This window comes from Lepisma saccharinum, chromosome 11 (genome assembly GCF_977018435.1).
Source record: "Lepisma saccharinum chromosome 11, izLepSacc3.1, whole genome shotgun sequence".
Taxonomy (NCBI): Eukaryota; Metazoa; Arthropoda; class Insecta; order Zygentoma; family Lepismatidae; genus Lepisma; species Lepisma saccharinum.
In genome coordinates, this window is record NC_139239.1 from 57888791 (window position 1) to 57903783 (window position 14993).

Sequence of the window (14993 nt, forward strand, 5' to 3'; positions counted from 1 at the left end):
TAATTGTTTCAGTTTTCAAGGATCACTATCAATGAGTTCTGAGAAGAGTATTGCTATCAGTTTAAAGTTGTATTGCCTCAACCCTTTTAATTACCATAATTGAAATTCCACTTAATATGGAATTTTTTTCATATTTATAAACACTAGTTTGGTACAAAAGATGTTCAAATATAAACAAGAAGTACTTATTATATTTTAAACTGAATTTAAAAGTAAGTTTCACCTTTTGACATCCTTTCTTAGCAGTTGAGGCTATCAACTAATAATTTGCTTCATTTGAAATCAACTAGAATTTTTAAAGTAGTTGTAGTTATGCTTAGAAGATTAAAATAGATTTCCTTAGAAACGGCTACCTATTGAAATATTTTTTTCTATAATTGAGGTGATGCCGTTGCATCACTATCACCAATATAACAGTATCAAATAAAAAAACCTGCCAGTTAATATTGGGGTATTTGGGTATCCTGCAAGCATGAAAAATTTATTTGTAATCAAGGTGTCTCACATTTGTATCCTGGTGACGGCACATTGTATCATGGTTCTGATCCTACTTCAAAAGTATGGATCCAGTCCTGATTAGCCTATCTGCACATAAAGTGTACTTAAAATATATATATATTTTTTGTTGCAAGTTTGCAAATAACAGAATTTTGATTATTCAGCATGACAAATTTGTGACAGAAGAGGATTGTGTAATCAAAATCCTGATTATCTCAAAGTGAATTCATGCATATATTGTGAAAGTGTCGTATTGCATTTAATTTTTCTGAATAGAAACTTATGTTTTTGCAAGTATCTCGCAAAAACGTAAGTTTTTAATACATTTTTATTTTCTGAATAATGTTCACGTACTTGTACCTACTTATTGTATGATTGTTATGCACAGACTGTTTCTGTTGTTAGAAATAGACCACTATGAAACTTTTGTTATTCATAGTGATATTTTAGCAATCCATTATAATATTGCAGATATTCCATGAACTTGAATGGCTTATTCACCTCTTTAATTAAAACGGATGACTGCAACAGAGAAAGAAACTGCATGCATACTGTGGAACCTCGATTTTTCAGGGGACCAAGCTTAAAACACTGGAAAATGTATAGTTGAGGAAAATTTTATAACATTGTACTATGTTGGAACCATCAAGATTGAGTGTATAATGTGAGAAAATGTAAAATCAGGGTTTCACTGTGTTAAGACATGTATTTTAAAGAGCATTGCATATCCATTGTACCTTTACATGTATAAAGAAAATAACAGGGATGAGGCTGGTTATTGGTAGTGGTTACTGGTACTTATAGGTAGAAGCATATGTAGGTAAACACGTATTTGAAATCTTTTATTATAAAGTAGCCATTATTTTTGTATTTAAGTAGAACAAAATTGATGGTTCAGTAATCTTCTTAATTAATGTATGTATCGAAATGACTTCATTGGTGTTTTGTCTATGAAGAACAACTGCATATTTAGTAATTTACTTTACTAAACCAGGATAAATGAATTATATGGTTACATTCATAACAAAATGGCAGATCAGGGTCAATCCATATGAAATCATACCAGCTGGTTGCTTGACCATTTTTAAAAAAGTTTATTTTTTGAGTGGTGTGAGCCTCATATATTGACAGTTCAGAACCACTCTTATTTTATTTTTACTATCACCGATTTGAAGATGGCGGGCATTTTTTTATCATGGCACGCGTCATTTTCTCCATTCGTAAGCATCAGCGGCAACTTTTTTTTCTCAGCTCTGGTAAGTCCTATGACAATGAGACAAAATCTGTGATGTTAAGCACATTATAGGCTACAATTATATTTCTGTGTAATTTTCTAAATATTATTCCTTCATAATAAATTTTAAGGTTAAAATTCTGTATTTTAATCACTCAAAATGACATTTTCGGACATTTTTTTGAGGGGGAAGGCAGTTTACTTGACACTTGAATTTTTTTGTGCAAGTACCTATGTACCAATAGAGTACGTCAAAATTATTTGAAGCTTCAGACTTTAATATTTGTTTTTCTACAGGGTCATAAACATGTACTTTTTGTTAAAAAATTCCAAGTTCAGGGTTAAATATCTCTGGTGGGCAGTTGTTTAAAAATCTGAAATTTGTACACAATACAGTACTTCATGATAAGTAACTTCAGTAAAAATTTTGAGTTTGAGATTTAATTGGTTTAGGAGATACAAAACTCGTGAAAAATTCAACATTTTGCATTAAATATGGCATGCCTAATTTCATTTCTTATTAACATTTTGTGTTGAAATTCTGCAAACTGTAATTTGGAATGTCAATGAACAACATTACAATCCTGAAATGGATCTACAATAAAGTATATATGCGAGGGCATGCTGAAAACTAACGCTTCCTATGTTTTTATTTTCTTTGTTACCTTGTAAACGCATTTTGGATTTTGAGCAACCATTCATTGCACTTATAAGACTTTCCAGTTTCTCCATTGCAGGTTTCAAACTTCTATCGCCAGGGGGTGCTGAACTATTGCGAGGAAAATGGCAGCATGTAACCATGCAATGTTGGTGAAGCGCCTGAAGTAGCGTGCAGTGATCGAGTTTCTAAACACAGAAAATGTGCTACAAATTGACATTCATCTGAGACTGAGGGAATATTATGTGGATGAATGTGTTAGACATCAGTACTGCGCGATCTTGAGTTTATCATGCTCTTAAAGAAAACCTCAGCTGAACACGAATCCGATGACCTCCATCAGTTCTAGTTCCTGGCCTTTCACTCCATTCTCTCACATAGCTGAGATTTTTTCAGCTGAGGTTTTCTTTAATGGAGTGAAAGGCCAGGAAACCTGTTTTTGAAACCTGCAATGGAGAAGCTGGAAAGTCTTATAAGTGCAATGTATGGTTGCTCAAAATCCAAAATGCGTTTACAAGGTAACAAAGAAAATAAAAACATAGGAGCGTTCCTTTTCAGCACGCCCTCGTATATATACTTTATTGTAGATCCATTTCAGGATTGTAATGTTGTTCATTGACATTCCAAATTACAGTTTGCAGAATTTCAACACAAAATGTTAATAAGAAATGAAATTAGGCATGCCATATTTAATGCAAAATGTTGAATTTTTCACGAGTTTTGTATCTCCTAAACCAATTAAATCTCAAACTCAAAATTTTTACTGAAGTTACTTATCATGAAGTACTGTATTGTGTACAAATTTCAGATTTTTAAACAACTGCCCACCAGAGATATTTAACCCTGAACCTGGAATTTTTTAACAAAAAGTACATGTTTATGACCCTGTAGAAAAACAAATATTAAAGTCTCAAGCTTCAAATAATTTTGACGTACTCTATTGGTACACAGGTACTTGCACAAAAAAATTCAAGTGTCAAGTAAACTGCCTTCCCCCTCAAAAAAATGTCCGAAAATGTCATTTTGAGTGATTAAAATACAGAATTTTAACCTTAAAATTTATTATGAAGGAATAATATTTAGAAAATTACACAGAAATATAATTGTAGCCTATAATGTGCTTAACATCACAGATTTTGTCTCATTGTCATAGGACTTACCAGAGCTGAGAAAAAAAAGTTGCCGCTGATGCTTACGAATGGAGAAAATGACGCGCGCCATGATAAAAAAATGCCCGCCATCTTCAAATCGGTGATAGTAAAAATAAAATAAGAGTGGTTCTGAACTGTCAATATATGAGGCTCACACCACTCAAAAAATAAACTTTTTTAAAAATGGTCAAGCAACCAGCTGGTATGATTTCATATGGATTGACCCATCAGTTATTTATATGAATATAAACTGTATTTCATTTGCCCTAGTTTGCCTGGTACATGAAAGCAAATATTACTGATATGCCAATATGCATATGTTGTATGGATGTAGATGGTGAAATTTTTCAAACTTTAAAATTATTTCAGGTGTTTGGAAACAGTCCCTCTTCTGACATGATTGAGAAGTTTAGAGATGTCTTGGCATTTTGCCAGCAAGTGTCAAGGCTAATGGTATCTGAAATACGGAAGCGTGCATCAAACCAATCTACAGAGGCTGCGAGCTGTGCCATTGTCAAATTTCTTGAGATTGAGAATTCTGAAGAATCTAGCAATGGGTGGATGCTTCTTTCAACACTTAATTTATTGGCTGCTGGAGATTCATCTTTGGTTCAGGTTTGTTTGTGCCTTTTTTTTTCATTTAAGCCATATTCTCTTTAATAAGTCACAATGAATATAACCCTAGATTTATGAGCCTGTAGTCAAAGTTGCAAACAAGGAATTTAAAGGACGGGAAGTTAAAACATTAAGGGAAGGGATGTGGTGCAATTTTTATTGTTTTTTATACATGTTTTAACTTTATCATTCTGATGAAGACTTTCATGTTAACATTTTTTACAATGCAGCTACAGTTTTATTAATTGTTACAAATGCAAAAACGTGGACAATTGCTAAGTAGCCATTTGCAAATGAAAACCTAGTTACTATATGAAAACTGTAATTTAATGTGTATCTGATTGTTATTTCCTGCATATCATTTATAGTTTTGGGGACATTATCATTTAATGTGATACCCAAATTGTTTTAAAGGGTTCATATTACAACAGTAATCATCTTATGAACAGTAAACCAAAGATCATATCAGGTACTCCGTATGGTATTATTTTTCATTTTTATGCCATACACAATTTTACACCTCTTTGTTTTGTTCAAACTCACCCTGAATTTCTTTTTGTCATTTTTAAATGATATTTTCTTTATTCGTGATGGATACGATAAATGTGGTTTTACTATTGTATACGAGAAATTTCATCTTTCTGCCAATTTGATCAACTATCAAATTAGCAATGTATAAACATGAAATTTCTCGTATGCAATGTTTTCTTTGTTTTTCTTGTGTCATGCTTACAAGAACTGTTCTTACAACTGTGTAGTATTGGTCCTGAAAATATCATTTACTGATTAATAATTATTAGGGATTAACCCAAACCACTTTGAAGCAATACCAATGTCGATATTCTTACTAATTCCAACCAATACTCATGAAGTAAAGTGTTCCCATGTGCTTTGCACCACACCATGAAGGGGTATAGGGGGTGTGGAGTTAGGGCCCCACACTTTCTTGATCTTGGCTAAAGGTGGGGGTGATGTGATCAGCATCATTTACCCGCTAGTTTCCTCCAGGTACCCATTTTATATGATGCTGGTTGGGTGTCGGAGCAAGTGGAATAAATCGCAGTTCTTCACCACCTGGGAATCAAACCAGTATCTCGCGCATGGTAGTCAGACCAATACTGATACCAATACTTGAAAATTCTAACAGTTCAAAGTTGTTTAGAATATTTAATAATTAATATATAAGCATTGGAATGTGTACATACAAATTTGTTATTTACCATGAGATTATCATTTAATCACCTAGTTCATTTATCTCCACAATGTTGCAAAAATAATGAGAATTGCACATTTTGCATAATCTCAGGAGAAAGTGGCAGATGGCATTTTTTGCATACTCTGTGAACACCCAGACTCCAGAAAAGAATCAGCCAGCATCAGTGATTAAATTCCACCCAATGCTTTCCAATACTGATAACACATATTGGTTGGAGTTTGTTTGTAAGTCCACTTTTTGCACAGAAAAGCTGATCTGGACCTGCAGTTTAAAGTTGGATCCAAACCACTGTGTACCTCCATCAGGTACCGAACCTGGAAGCCAAGATACGTTGGTGTCGGCTCATCCCTAATAAGTATGTTTATTGCTCCACAGGTAATTGTAACCTGCGAAGTTGTTTGAAGTAACTTCTTACTTTTTTGTGTCATGACACGTCATGTGAACTAATAAATACTACATGCAGACATAATTAAATTTTTCCTTATTTTTTACAGGTCATGACATCAGTATCGGTCCCCTCTACTCTTGTAAAGTGCCTCTATTTGTTTTTTGACCTGTCAGAAATTGAGAATGCAGATACTCCAGAAACAGGTAGTGAATTTACTCCTAGGGAGAGGCGAATTCTGCTGCAGAAGATATTTGTACAGGTATTCATTGTCCTATTAGTTGTAGTGATGTAAATGCAGTATTTTTGTATTTTCAACAGAGTTGGATCATATTTTGTCATTAAATATAAACTAAATAAAAATTTACTTCTTGGCTTCATGCAAGACATTTGCCTCCCGTTTGTGCTTCTCATCGAGTATTTTCTCCTTGTCTGGATACTGTATCACCTATGACCCCATAGTAAAACTTATTTGTTTGTGTTTTGATGTCACTTGTTTGAGATTTACTTAAGTAATAACATGGAAGGTCCAATAACACTGTAGATTTAAGTTATCAATTAAATTTTTGAAGTGGAAGTTTAAATAGAGGGTGTTATGAATGAGACTGACACATTTTGAAGTAAGTCTGTAAATAAAGTAGAAGGAAATACACATCAGCTGAAGTATGCCACTTGAAGACAGACTTACCCAATTTTATTGAAAAAGAACTCGTACACTTCAGCTGTATGTAAAAATGATATTTTTACAAAATGATCATACAAAACACTGAATGAGTTCATATTCTTTCTTTCTGCTTCAGGCTCAGTAAAAATTTAGAAGTATGTGTTGCTATGCCTTGTTTATTTGACCATGTATATATCTTATTTGTTTGGTATTTTACCATTAATATGTTTTATTTGTATTGTCATAATATTGTTGTTTGTGTCAATGTTAAATTTATAATTTTTGGCTGTATGTTGATTACACACATTAACGGAAACAAAGTAATTTCCAGTAGTATGAGAAAAACTAGAACTGTCTAATCCTTTGCTGAATCCGTTGCCAGGACAACAGTGCCTGAAAAGACTGAATGTAAGTTGAGTTGCATGAAACGATGCAAAATCTGTGAAAGACACTGTTTTAAAAGGAAAGAAGAAGCTTATTGTAGTGTGATTGTGTTAGTGAATACAGTGGTATTATATTGCAGTGAATGTTTCAAGTAATATGATTTTATTAAATGTACAATGGCAATAAACTGGTTATTTTTCCTAACTGCACATCCTGAGAATGCTCAGTGTAGCAATAACACAAAGTAGAGACCCTTAACTGCTGCACATGGAGATTGGGCAACTACTGTGACATAGTAATCCAGTGACCCAATAAACGTCACAGTATTCCCCTTGAAAATGTTAAAATGTTTTGATTCAAAAGATTCTCATACTCAAATATGTTCATGTAAATTTTTCATAATGTGATATATTCTGTGAAGCAATTTTTTTTTACGTTTAGATTGTCCTGTGGCCTAGAAGAGGAGAGAAATAAAACTTCTTATTTCCAGTTTAGTTTGTTTGAATAATGGCTTAAAAGTTAACATGCAGTATCAGGTTTGAATTATGGCTTCTTAAAATTTAACAGGTTATGGGCCCAGCCCAGGTGTTCATGAACTGTGCTGCAATGTACTTTGGAGTTGCTTCATCACAGTGAAAAATTTTATCGTAAATTTTTTGTGATGTACTCATGACTGATCACATGATATGATAATGTATGTAGTGCTTGTGAAGCTTTGAATCGAACTTTGTGCAATGTAATTTTTTTTGTACGAAAATTACGGTGTCAAGAAAATTGAAACAAATTCGATACTACAATGACGACTCCAATCGTGATTAATAGTGGACAGCCAAACATTGAAAAACTGGAAGGTGTTAAGAATTACGCCACGTGGAAGTTCGTAATGAAATTAACTCTGATCGATAGTGGTTTATGGGACTGTATCGAAGCTGCTACTCCAGTGGATCCAGTTCGAGACCAGAAAGCGTATGCCAAGATTTGTTTGTGCGTGCATTCTTCTTGCTACCCACATGTTAGAAATGCTGAAAGTGCAAAGGCAGCATGGAAAAATTTGAAGGCAGCTTACGAAAATCAAGGTATAAGTAGGCGCTTAGCAATTAAAAGAAGACTGACCAGAGTGCGTTATGAAGATTTTCCTTCAATGGACTTGTACCTTGGTGAAATCATATCATTACAACAAGAGTTGGCAGACGTGGGTTGCAGTGTCGATGATGAAGAAATCGCCGAAATTATGTTGATTGGATTGCCTGAAGAGTTTAATCCTTTGGTAATGGGTATTGAAGGAACACAGACGAAACTTACCAGCGAGTTTGTGAAGTCACGGCTCATGCAGGGTGATTTTCGACGAAGTGAAAATGTTTCCAAGGATTCTGCATATTTAGCTTCAGATAAGAAGAAGGGTCCATTTGTACCTATTTGCCATCATTGCAAGAAGGAAGGCCACATAAAGCCTAGATGTCCTCAACTACAGAAATCTAAGAAGCGGATGAAGAAACCTACAGTTACGAAGCAAGGACCAAGTTCTTCGCAACACAATAATTCGTTTTTGTTGACTACCCACAGTGCTTATGCCTGTAAAATATTTAATGATGATGACTGGTTACTAGATTCAGGGTGTACTTCACACATGAGTAAACGTAAAGATTGGTTTGATAATTATTCAAATTCTAAATCATCTGAAATTACCATTGCAAATAATCAAAAGGTGATCAGTAATGGAATTGGTGATGTGAAAGTAAAACTCAAAAATAATGTGCAGAAGTTAATATCTGAAGTGATGTATGTTCCAGATTTTACTGCTAATTTGTTGTCTGTTAACAAAGTTACTGAAAAAGGTTATGTTATGCTTTTCGATGACAAACGGTGTAGTGGTTACAATGTATCTGATATTGAGATTCAGGCTACTCCAAAATTTACAGCAACAAAGGTAGGTGGCATTTATAAGTTAGACCAGGCTGAAAATTTGTCCATGATGAATTTAAACAATACTACTGTAAATTCTCTTGAAAATTGTGAAGAGACAGTAGCTATGTTGTCAGTTAATGCTTCACAAGATGTATGGCATAAACGTTTAGGTCACTTGAATCTAAAAGGAATGATATCTTTGAGAGATAATTTAGCTGATGGAGTATGTTTTCATGATGACACCCCAAAACAATGTATCCCTTGCATTGAGGGGAAGCAGAAAACTGCATTCTTTCCCAAGGGAGTGGCAAAAAGAGCTAAAGAAAAACTAGAGTTAATACATTCTGATGTTTGTGGACCTATGTCCGAATCAAGTTGGGGTGGTGCATGATATTTTGTTACTTTTACTGATGATTATACTCGCAAGAGTTTTGTATATTTTCTTAAATTTAAGCATGAAGTATTTGAAAAATTTGTAGAGTTCAAAGCTTTTGTAGAAAATCAGTGTAATTTAAAAATTAAGAAACTTAGATCAGATAATGGTACAGAATACTGTAACAAGAAATTTTCTGCATTTCTCAGTGAACATGGTATAATCCATGAGACAAGTGTTCCACATACTCCACAACAAAATGGAGTTGCCGAGAGACTAAACAGAACAGTTGTAGAAAAGGCTAGAACCATGCTTCATGATGCTAATCTCAGTAAGAGATATTGGGCTGAAGCAATTTCAACAGGTGTATACCTGAAGAATGTTTGTCCTACAGTTGCAATTAAAGATGCTACTCCAGAGGAAATGTGGACAGGACATAAAGTTAATCTAAGTCATCTTCGTGTATTTGGTTGTACAGCATATGTTTTGACACCAGACTATAAACGAAAAAAGATGGATAGTAAGTCGAAGCCATACATTATGGTAGGTTACTGTGAGTTTACAAAAGGTTATAGATTAGCTGATACTTCTAATTCTGGTAAGGTTATTAAAGCAAGAAGTGTTATATTCCTGGAAAATGTTGCAGGGTCATGTGTCGATAAGACAGATGTCAACACTGACATGTCTTCTGATGTAATTTTACCTCTGACTGTACAGATACCATTTAGTAGATCACAAGTTAAAAACAATGACAGTCAAAATATTGTAGGTGCTAGACAGAAATCTGAAGAAAAGTCAAGTGACACTTGTGTTGATAGTAATGTCGGCGAATTATCAGAAGTAACAAATTCAGAAACTGCTGAATGTTCTAATGTAGGTAGTGATTTTTCTCAAAATGTAGAACAAGAAAATAGCAGACCTGTTAGAAATAAGCAATTACCAATTTGGATGGGTGATTATGATTTATCCGACACATCCTTTATGAGTTTTGAGGAACCTGTAAGTTTTGAAGATGCCACAACATGCAAAGAAAATTCCAAATGGAAGAGAGCGATGGATGATGAATATAAATCACTTTTGAAGAATGAAGTTTGGGAATTAGTAGATCGTCCAAAAGACCAGAGTGTAGTTAAATGTAAATGGGTATATAAAGTAAAACAAGATGTAAATGGGGATGTAGATAGATACAAAGCTAGATTAGTAGCACGGGGCTTTACGCAACGATATGGTATCGATTATGAAGAGACGTTTGCACCTGTTGTAAGACACTCTACTCTCAGACTTTTGTTTGCTATTGGTGTGGAATACAATATGGACATAGATCATATTGATATAAGTACTGCATTCCTGAATGGTGATTTAAATGAGACAATTTATATGGAACAACAACAAGGTTATCAGGTTGATAATAAAGTGTGTCTACTCAAAAAGAGTTTGTATGGTCTAAAACAAGCAAGTAGAGCTTGGAATCAGAAAATACATGATGTATTAATCAAAATGAAATATGATCAATCAAAATGTGAACCTTGTGTTTATACAAAATGTATAAAGGGTAAAAAGATGATTGTAGCATTGTATGTTGTTGATATTTTTGTATTTAGTGAAGATGCATGTGAAAAACAAATGTTGATCCATGTACTGAAAGAACATTTTGATGTTAAACTATTGGGACCAGTAAGACATTGTCTAGGAATGGAGGTTGACAGGAATAAGAAATTGAATACTCTAACTTTATCTCAAAAGCAGTATACTAAACAGTTACTTACACGTTTTGGTATGAATAATTGCAAAACTTTTTCAACTCCCATGGAGCTAAATGTAAAATTAGAAAAAGCTGAGAAATGTGAAACCAAATTTCCCTATCGGCAATTGGAAGGTAGTCTCATGTATCTAGCAGTTTGTACGCGACCAGATATTGCTTTTGCTTGTAGTAAACTCAGTCAATTCAATAATTGTTATGATGTAAGGCATTGGGTTGCAGCAAAAAGAGTCTTAAGATATTTGGCAGGTACACTAGATTATAAACTTAAATTTCAAAAAGGTGGAAATGAAGTAAAAGTGTACACAGATGCTGACTGGGCTAATGATTTGGTAGATCGTAAGTCATACAGTGGTTTAGTTGTAAAATTTGGAGGCTCAATTGTAAATTGGGAATCAAGGAAGCAACGAACAGTTGCATACTCAAGTACCGAGGCAGAGTATTATAGTTTGGGTGATGCTGCCAAAGAGGCACAATTCATGAAAAATTTGTTATCAGAGATAATTGATATTAAGGTGACAATTACAATTTTTAATGATAATTTAAGTGCTCATAAAATTGTTGAAAATTCTCAGCACCATAGGCGTACAAAGCACATTGATGTACGACATCATTATATTAGGGATGCTGTTCAACAAGGAGATTTTCATTTGGTTTATCAACCAACAAATGATATGATAGTAGCAGATTTGTTAACAAAACCTGTATCTAAAATTGTGCATGACAATTATATATCACAGTTAGGTATAAAATAATTATGGTCACATGTATGTAAAGTATACATATTTGAGTAAGGGGAAGTGTTAAAATGTTTTGATTCAAAAGATTCTCATACTCAAATATGTTCATGTAAATTTTTCATAATGTGATATATTCTGTGAAGCAATTTTTTTTTACGTTTAGATTGTCCTGTGGCCTAGAAGAGGAGAGAAATAAAACTTCTTATTTCCAGTTTAGTTCGTTTGAATAATGGCTTAAAAGTTAACATGCAGTATCAGGTCTGAATTATGGCTTCTTAAAATTTAACAGAAAATGAGTCCTGGTAATATCCAATGATATTTGTAACATACAAATTAAATTTTTACCTATTTTTTCCTTAATCATGTTATTAGAGTTGGTTGAATTTAAGCCTCGGTCAAAGATCAGCTTTACAATTAGTATTTGCAATTATATCAGAATTAGTCAGTTTCCCATTCTGTTACATCACTATGTGAAAGTATACAGTTATTCAGTGATGTGATTACTATTTTGAAGTTGTTGAAATTTAGTTGATCAGTAGGAATTTTTGATTCACTTTGTGTTAGACAAGTATCCACGAAGAATATTGAAGAATAAATAATGGTGGATATGTGTGTTTTTCTTTTATGTAAAGTGTACAATTCCATTTTCATATTAAATTAAATGAATTTATATTTAAAGGCAGTCTTAAGTTAGGATTTTAATTTTGTCTTTAGGTACTTGTGAGATTGTGCAGTCATGTAGCACCAGCAGAAGAATTGGCACGCAAAGATGACCTGACACTTCTATTTTCTGCTATAACAAGCTGGTGCCCAGCACATAATGTTCTCTGGAGAAAAAGTGCTGCCGAAGTTCTTATGACGTTATCAAGGCATGGCCTCAGTCAGCCAGTTGTCAGTTACATCCATAGTAAGTATAATGCGACAAGGTTAAAATAGCAGGTCAGAATGTAGAATACACTAGAAATCCACATCCATGGTACAGTGGTCAATCTGATGCCAGAGGCGTGGACAATTTCATTGTGTTTACCTCATTAATAATGAGTCATTATCCATCTCCTCTACTTACCATTCATCCTCACCGTGCTTTTCAGAATTCACCAGCATGTATCAGACTGGTGAACCAAAAGTGGCATCAATTTCTGTGAAATCCAGAAAGCTTCATACTGAAAGAAAATGCTACTTTCCTTATAAAGACTAAATTTGGAAATTGCACACATATTTGTGTTTATTAGGAAAATGTCACTGATAGTGACTAAATCAAGGAAGATATTTCATGAATATTATATATTTTCACTTAACGACATCTCACTTTATATGTGCACTACAAATTTAAAACTACTTGCACTACTTTTCAAAATCATGAAATATGAACATTAAAATGTATTTCACATTTCATGTTCCTGTGATAAACTAAATTTGGCATGCCTCTAGTAATTTAGTAATTCAGGTATCCTACAGGGTGCACAAAAATGACACTCTGGCCTAAAAATTTTGAGGACCAAGATTTGCCAAGTGACGTTTTTGGGTAACATGTGATCAATGCTTCAGATCCCATCCCTACACCATAATTCCTACTATTTCTTCCATCCTCGACAATGATTGGTCAACATCAAAATTTTGGGTCAACTGTTGGAAATGGACTGCGAGACTGCTTGCACCAAAGTCCAAATATTCTGAGATTTGTAAAAAATATTAATTCAGTGCTAATATTGCATGGCAAAAGTAGATTTCATGATTAAAATGTCAAATATTTTAATATTCTGATTCTATGATATGTGAACCGTACATATTTTTAAGCAAACTGTGGTAGATTGATATGTTATAGTTTCAGTGGATTATTTATATTCTACAATTACTTCATACCCACATATCTACTTTATTTCGTATGAACATTTCTATCAGGTCAAGCCATCGAAGCAGTTTTTCCTCCAAAATTTTCAGTCCGTAATTTATAATGTAGGAAATTTTCATATGTGGAAATTTAATAATATTTGCATAATTTTGTCAGTTATGTAGGATTACTTTACTAGATTACTTTATTTTCTATATGTGTGTGATGAGTGATTTATTTTTTTCTGTTCCTCAGGTAAAGGGTGCGTTGCACTATGTATAGAGAACATGCAGAGGGGGCAGGAACTGTCACCTTTGGAAATAGTAGAAATGTTTGTAGCAGTATTCTGCTTCCTTAAGGATTCAAGTGAAGTTTCACAGATGTTGCTGGATGATTTCCGGACATGCCAGGGATACCTGTTCCTCTCAGAATTTCTTTTGCGGTAAGTACACTGGAAATAAACAATTTCCTATTTGAAAAGAAGAGTGTAGTTCACATCCAATATTGCGTAACCAAGGTTGAAAAACTTCAGAAGTGTTAATAATTGTTAATTTTTCTTCTAATGTCGCTGGTAAGGAGAAAGAAATAGTTTTCTCATTAGCTCCTGTCCCCTTTTACCATCAAGAAAAGGGTTTCAGTAAAAGTCGATAGTGATTGAGCCAAATTGCCAATTCCTCTTGTGCAATTTTATGAAGGAGGGAGAAGGAAGGCAAACAAAGGCACGTTAAGTCCAATTTTGTATTCAAAGTCTAGGGTCCAGAAAGTAGGATTTATTGACTATCAGTTTGACAACTGTCCACTTGTTCTCTGTAAGTAGAAGGTGCAACTGCTTCTACTTGTAGGCGAATTAAAAAAAAATTCTTGATTTCCTCTGTGTAGTCAGTGGCCGCGGTGGCTCAGTCGGTAACGCGTCTGACTACCATGCTCAAGGTCCCGGGTTCGATCCCCGGCCGGTTCAAATCCGGGAACTTTTCTAACGGTGAAAGCGGCCCCGGCGCCCACCCAGCGTCGGATAACATGGGTACCTAGGGGAAACCCTGGGGGGTAAAGGCGGTCAGGGGCGTAATGCTGATCACATCACCCCCGCTCACGACCGGATCAAGAAAGTGTGGGGCGTTACCCCCACACCCCCTATACGCCTTCATGGCGTGGTGCTATGCACAGGGGAACACTTTACCTTTACTCTGTGTAGTCAAGAAATAATGCAACTTGTATCTCTTTTCCATACATATGATTCATACATTTCCATACACACATATTGCTTTGAACCCTGACATCCCCAGTTTGCCTGTTTAGGGCCCTGAAGGTGTTCAAATTTTAAAATAACAATATTTTTTTTATCTTTTTCTTTTAGTTGATAAATGACAACTTGTCCATTGATAATGCAAATGTTCTATCTCCAAATTGTAAACAAATGGAGATATTTTGGCTGAAGTCTATTTAGGATGTAATTGTTTCATCTCTGCAATTGTTTGATGCCTACATACAACTAATATTGATATTAAAAAGGTTTTCTCGGGCAATCAGCCAGGTGATTTCCGGAAAGGCTTTTCAATATTCGCCACCAGGAAAGCTTCAAG

The 14993-nt window shown here is 34.3% G+C and overlaps 1 protein-coding gene across 2 annotated transcripts in view; it reads left to right on the forward strand.

The window, feature by feature from the left end:
* Positions 1 to 14993, forward strand: part of bchs (WD repeat and FYVE domain containing 3 bchs) — a 154200-nt gene that overhangs the window by 7143 nt on the left and 132064 nt on the right. For both annotated transcript variants that reach the window (XM_083131159.1, XM_083131160.1), the window contains exons 3-6: positions 3911 to 4156; positions 5867 to 6019; positions 12297 to 12489; positions 13669 to 13855. In XM_083131159.1, the coding sequence (XP_082987285.1) occupies positions 3911 to 4156; positions 5867 to 6019; positions 12297 to 12489; positions 13669 to 13855 (779 nt within the window). The remainder of the gene's footprint in view (positions 1 to 3910; positions 4157 to 5866; positions 6020 to 12296; positions 12490 to 13668; positions 13856 to 14993) is intronic.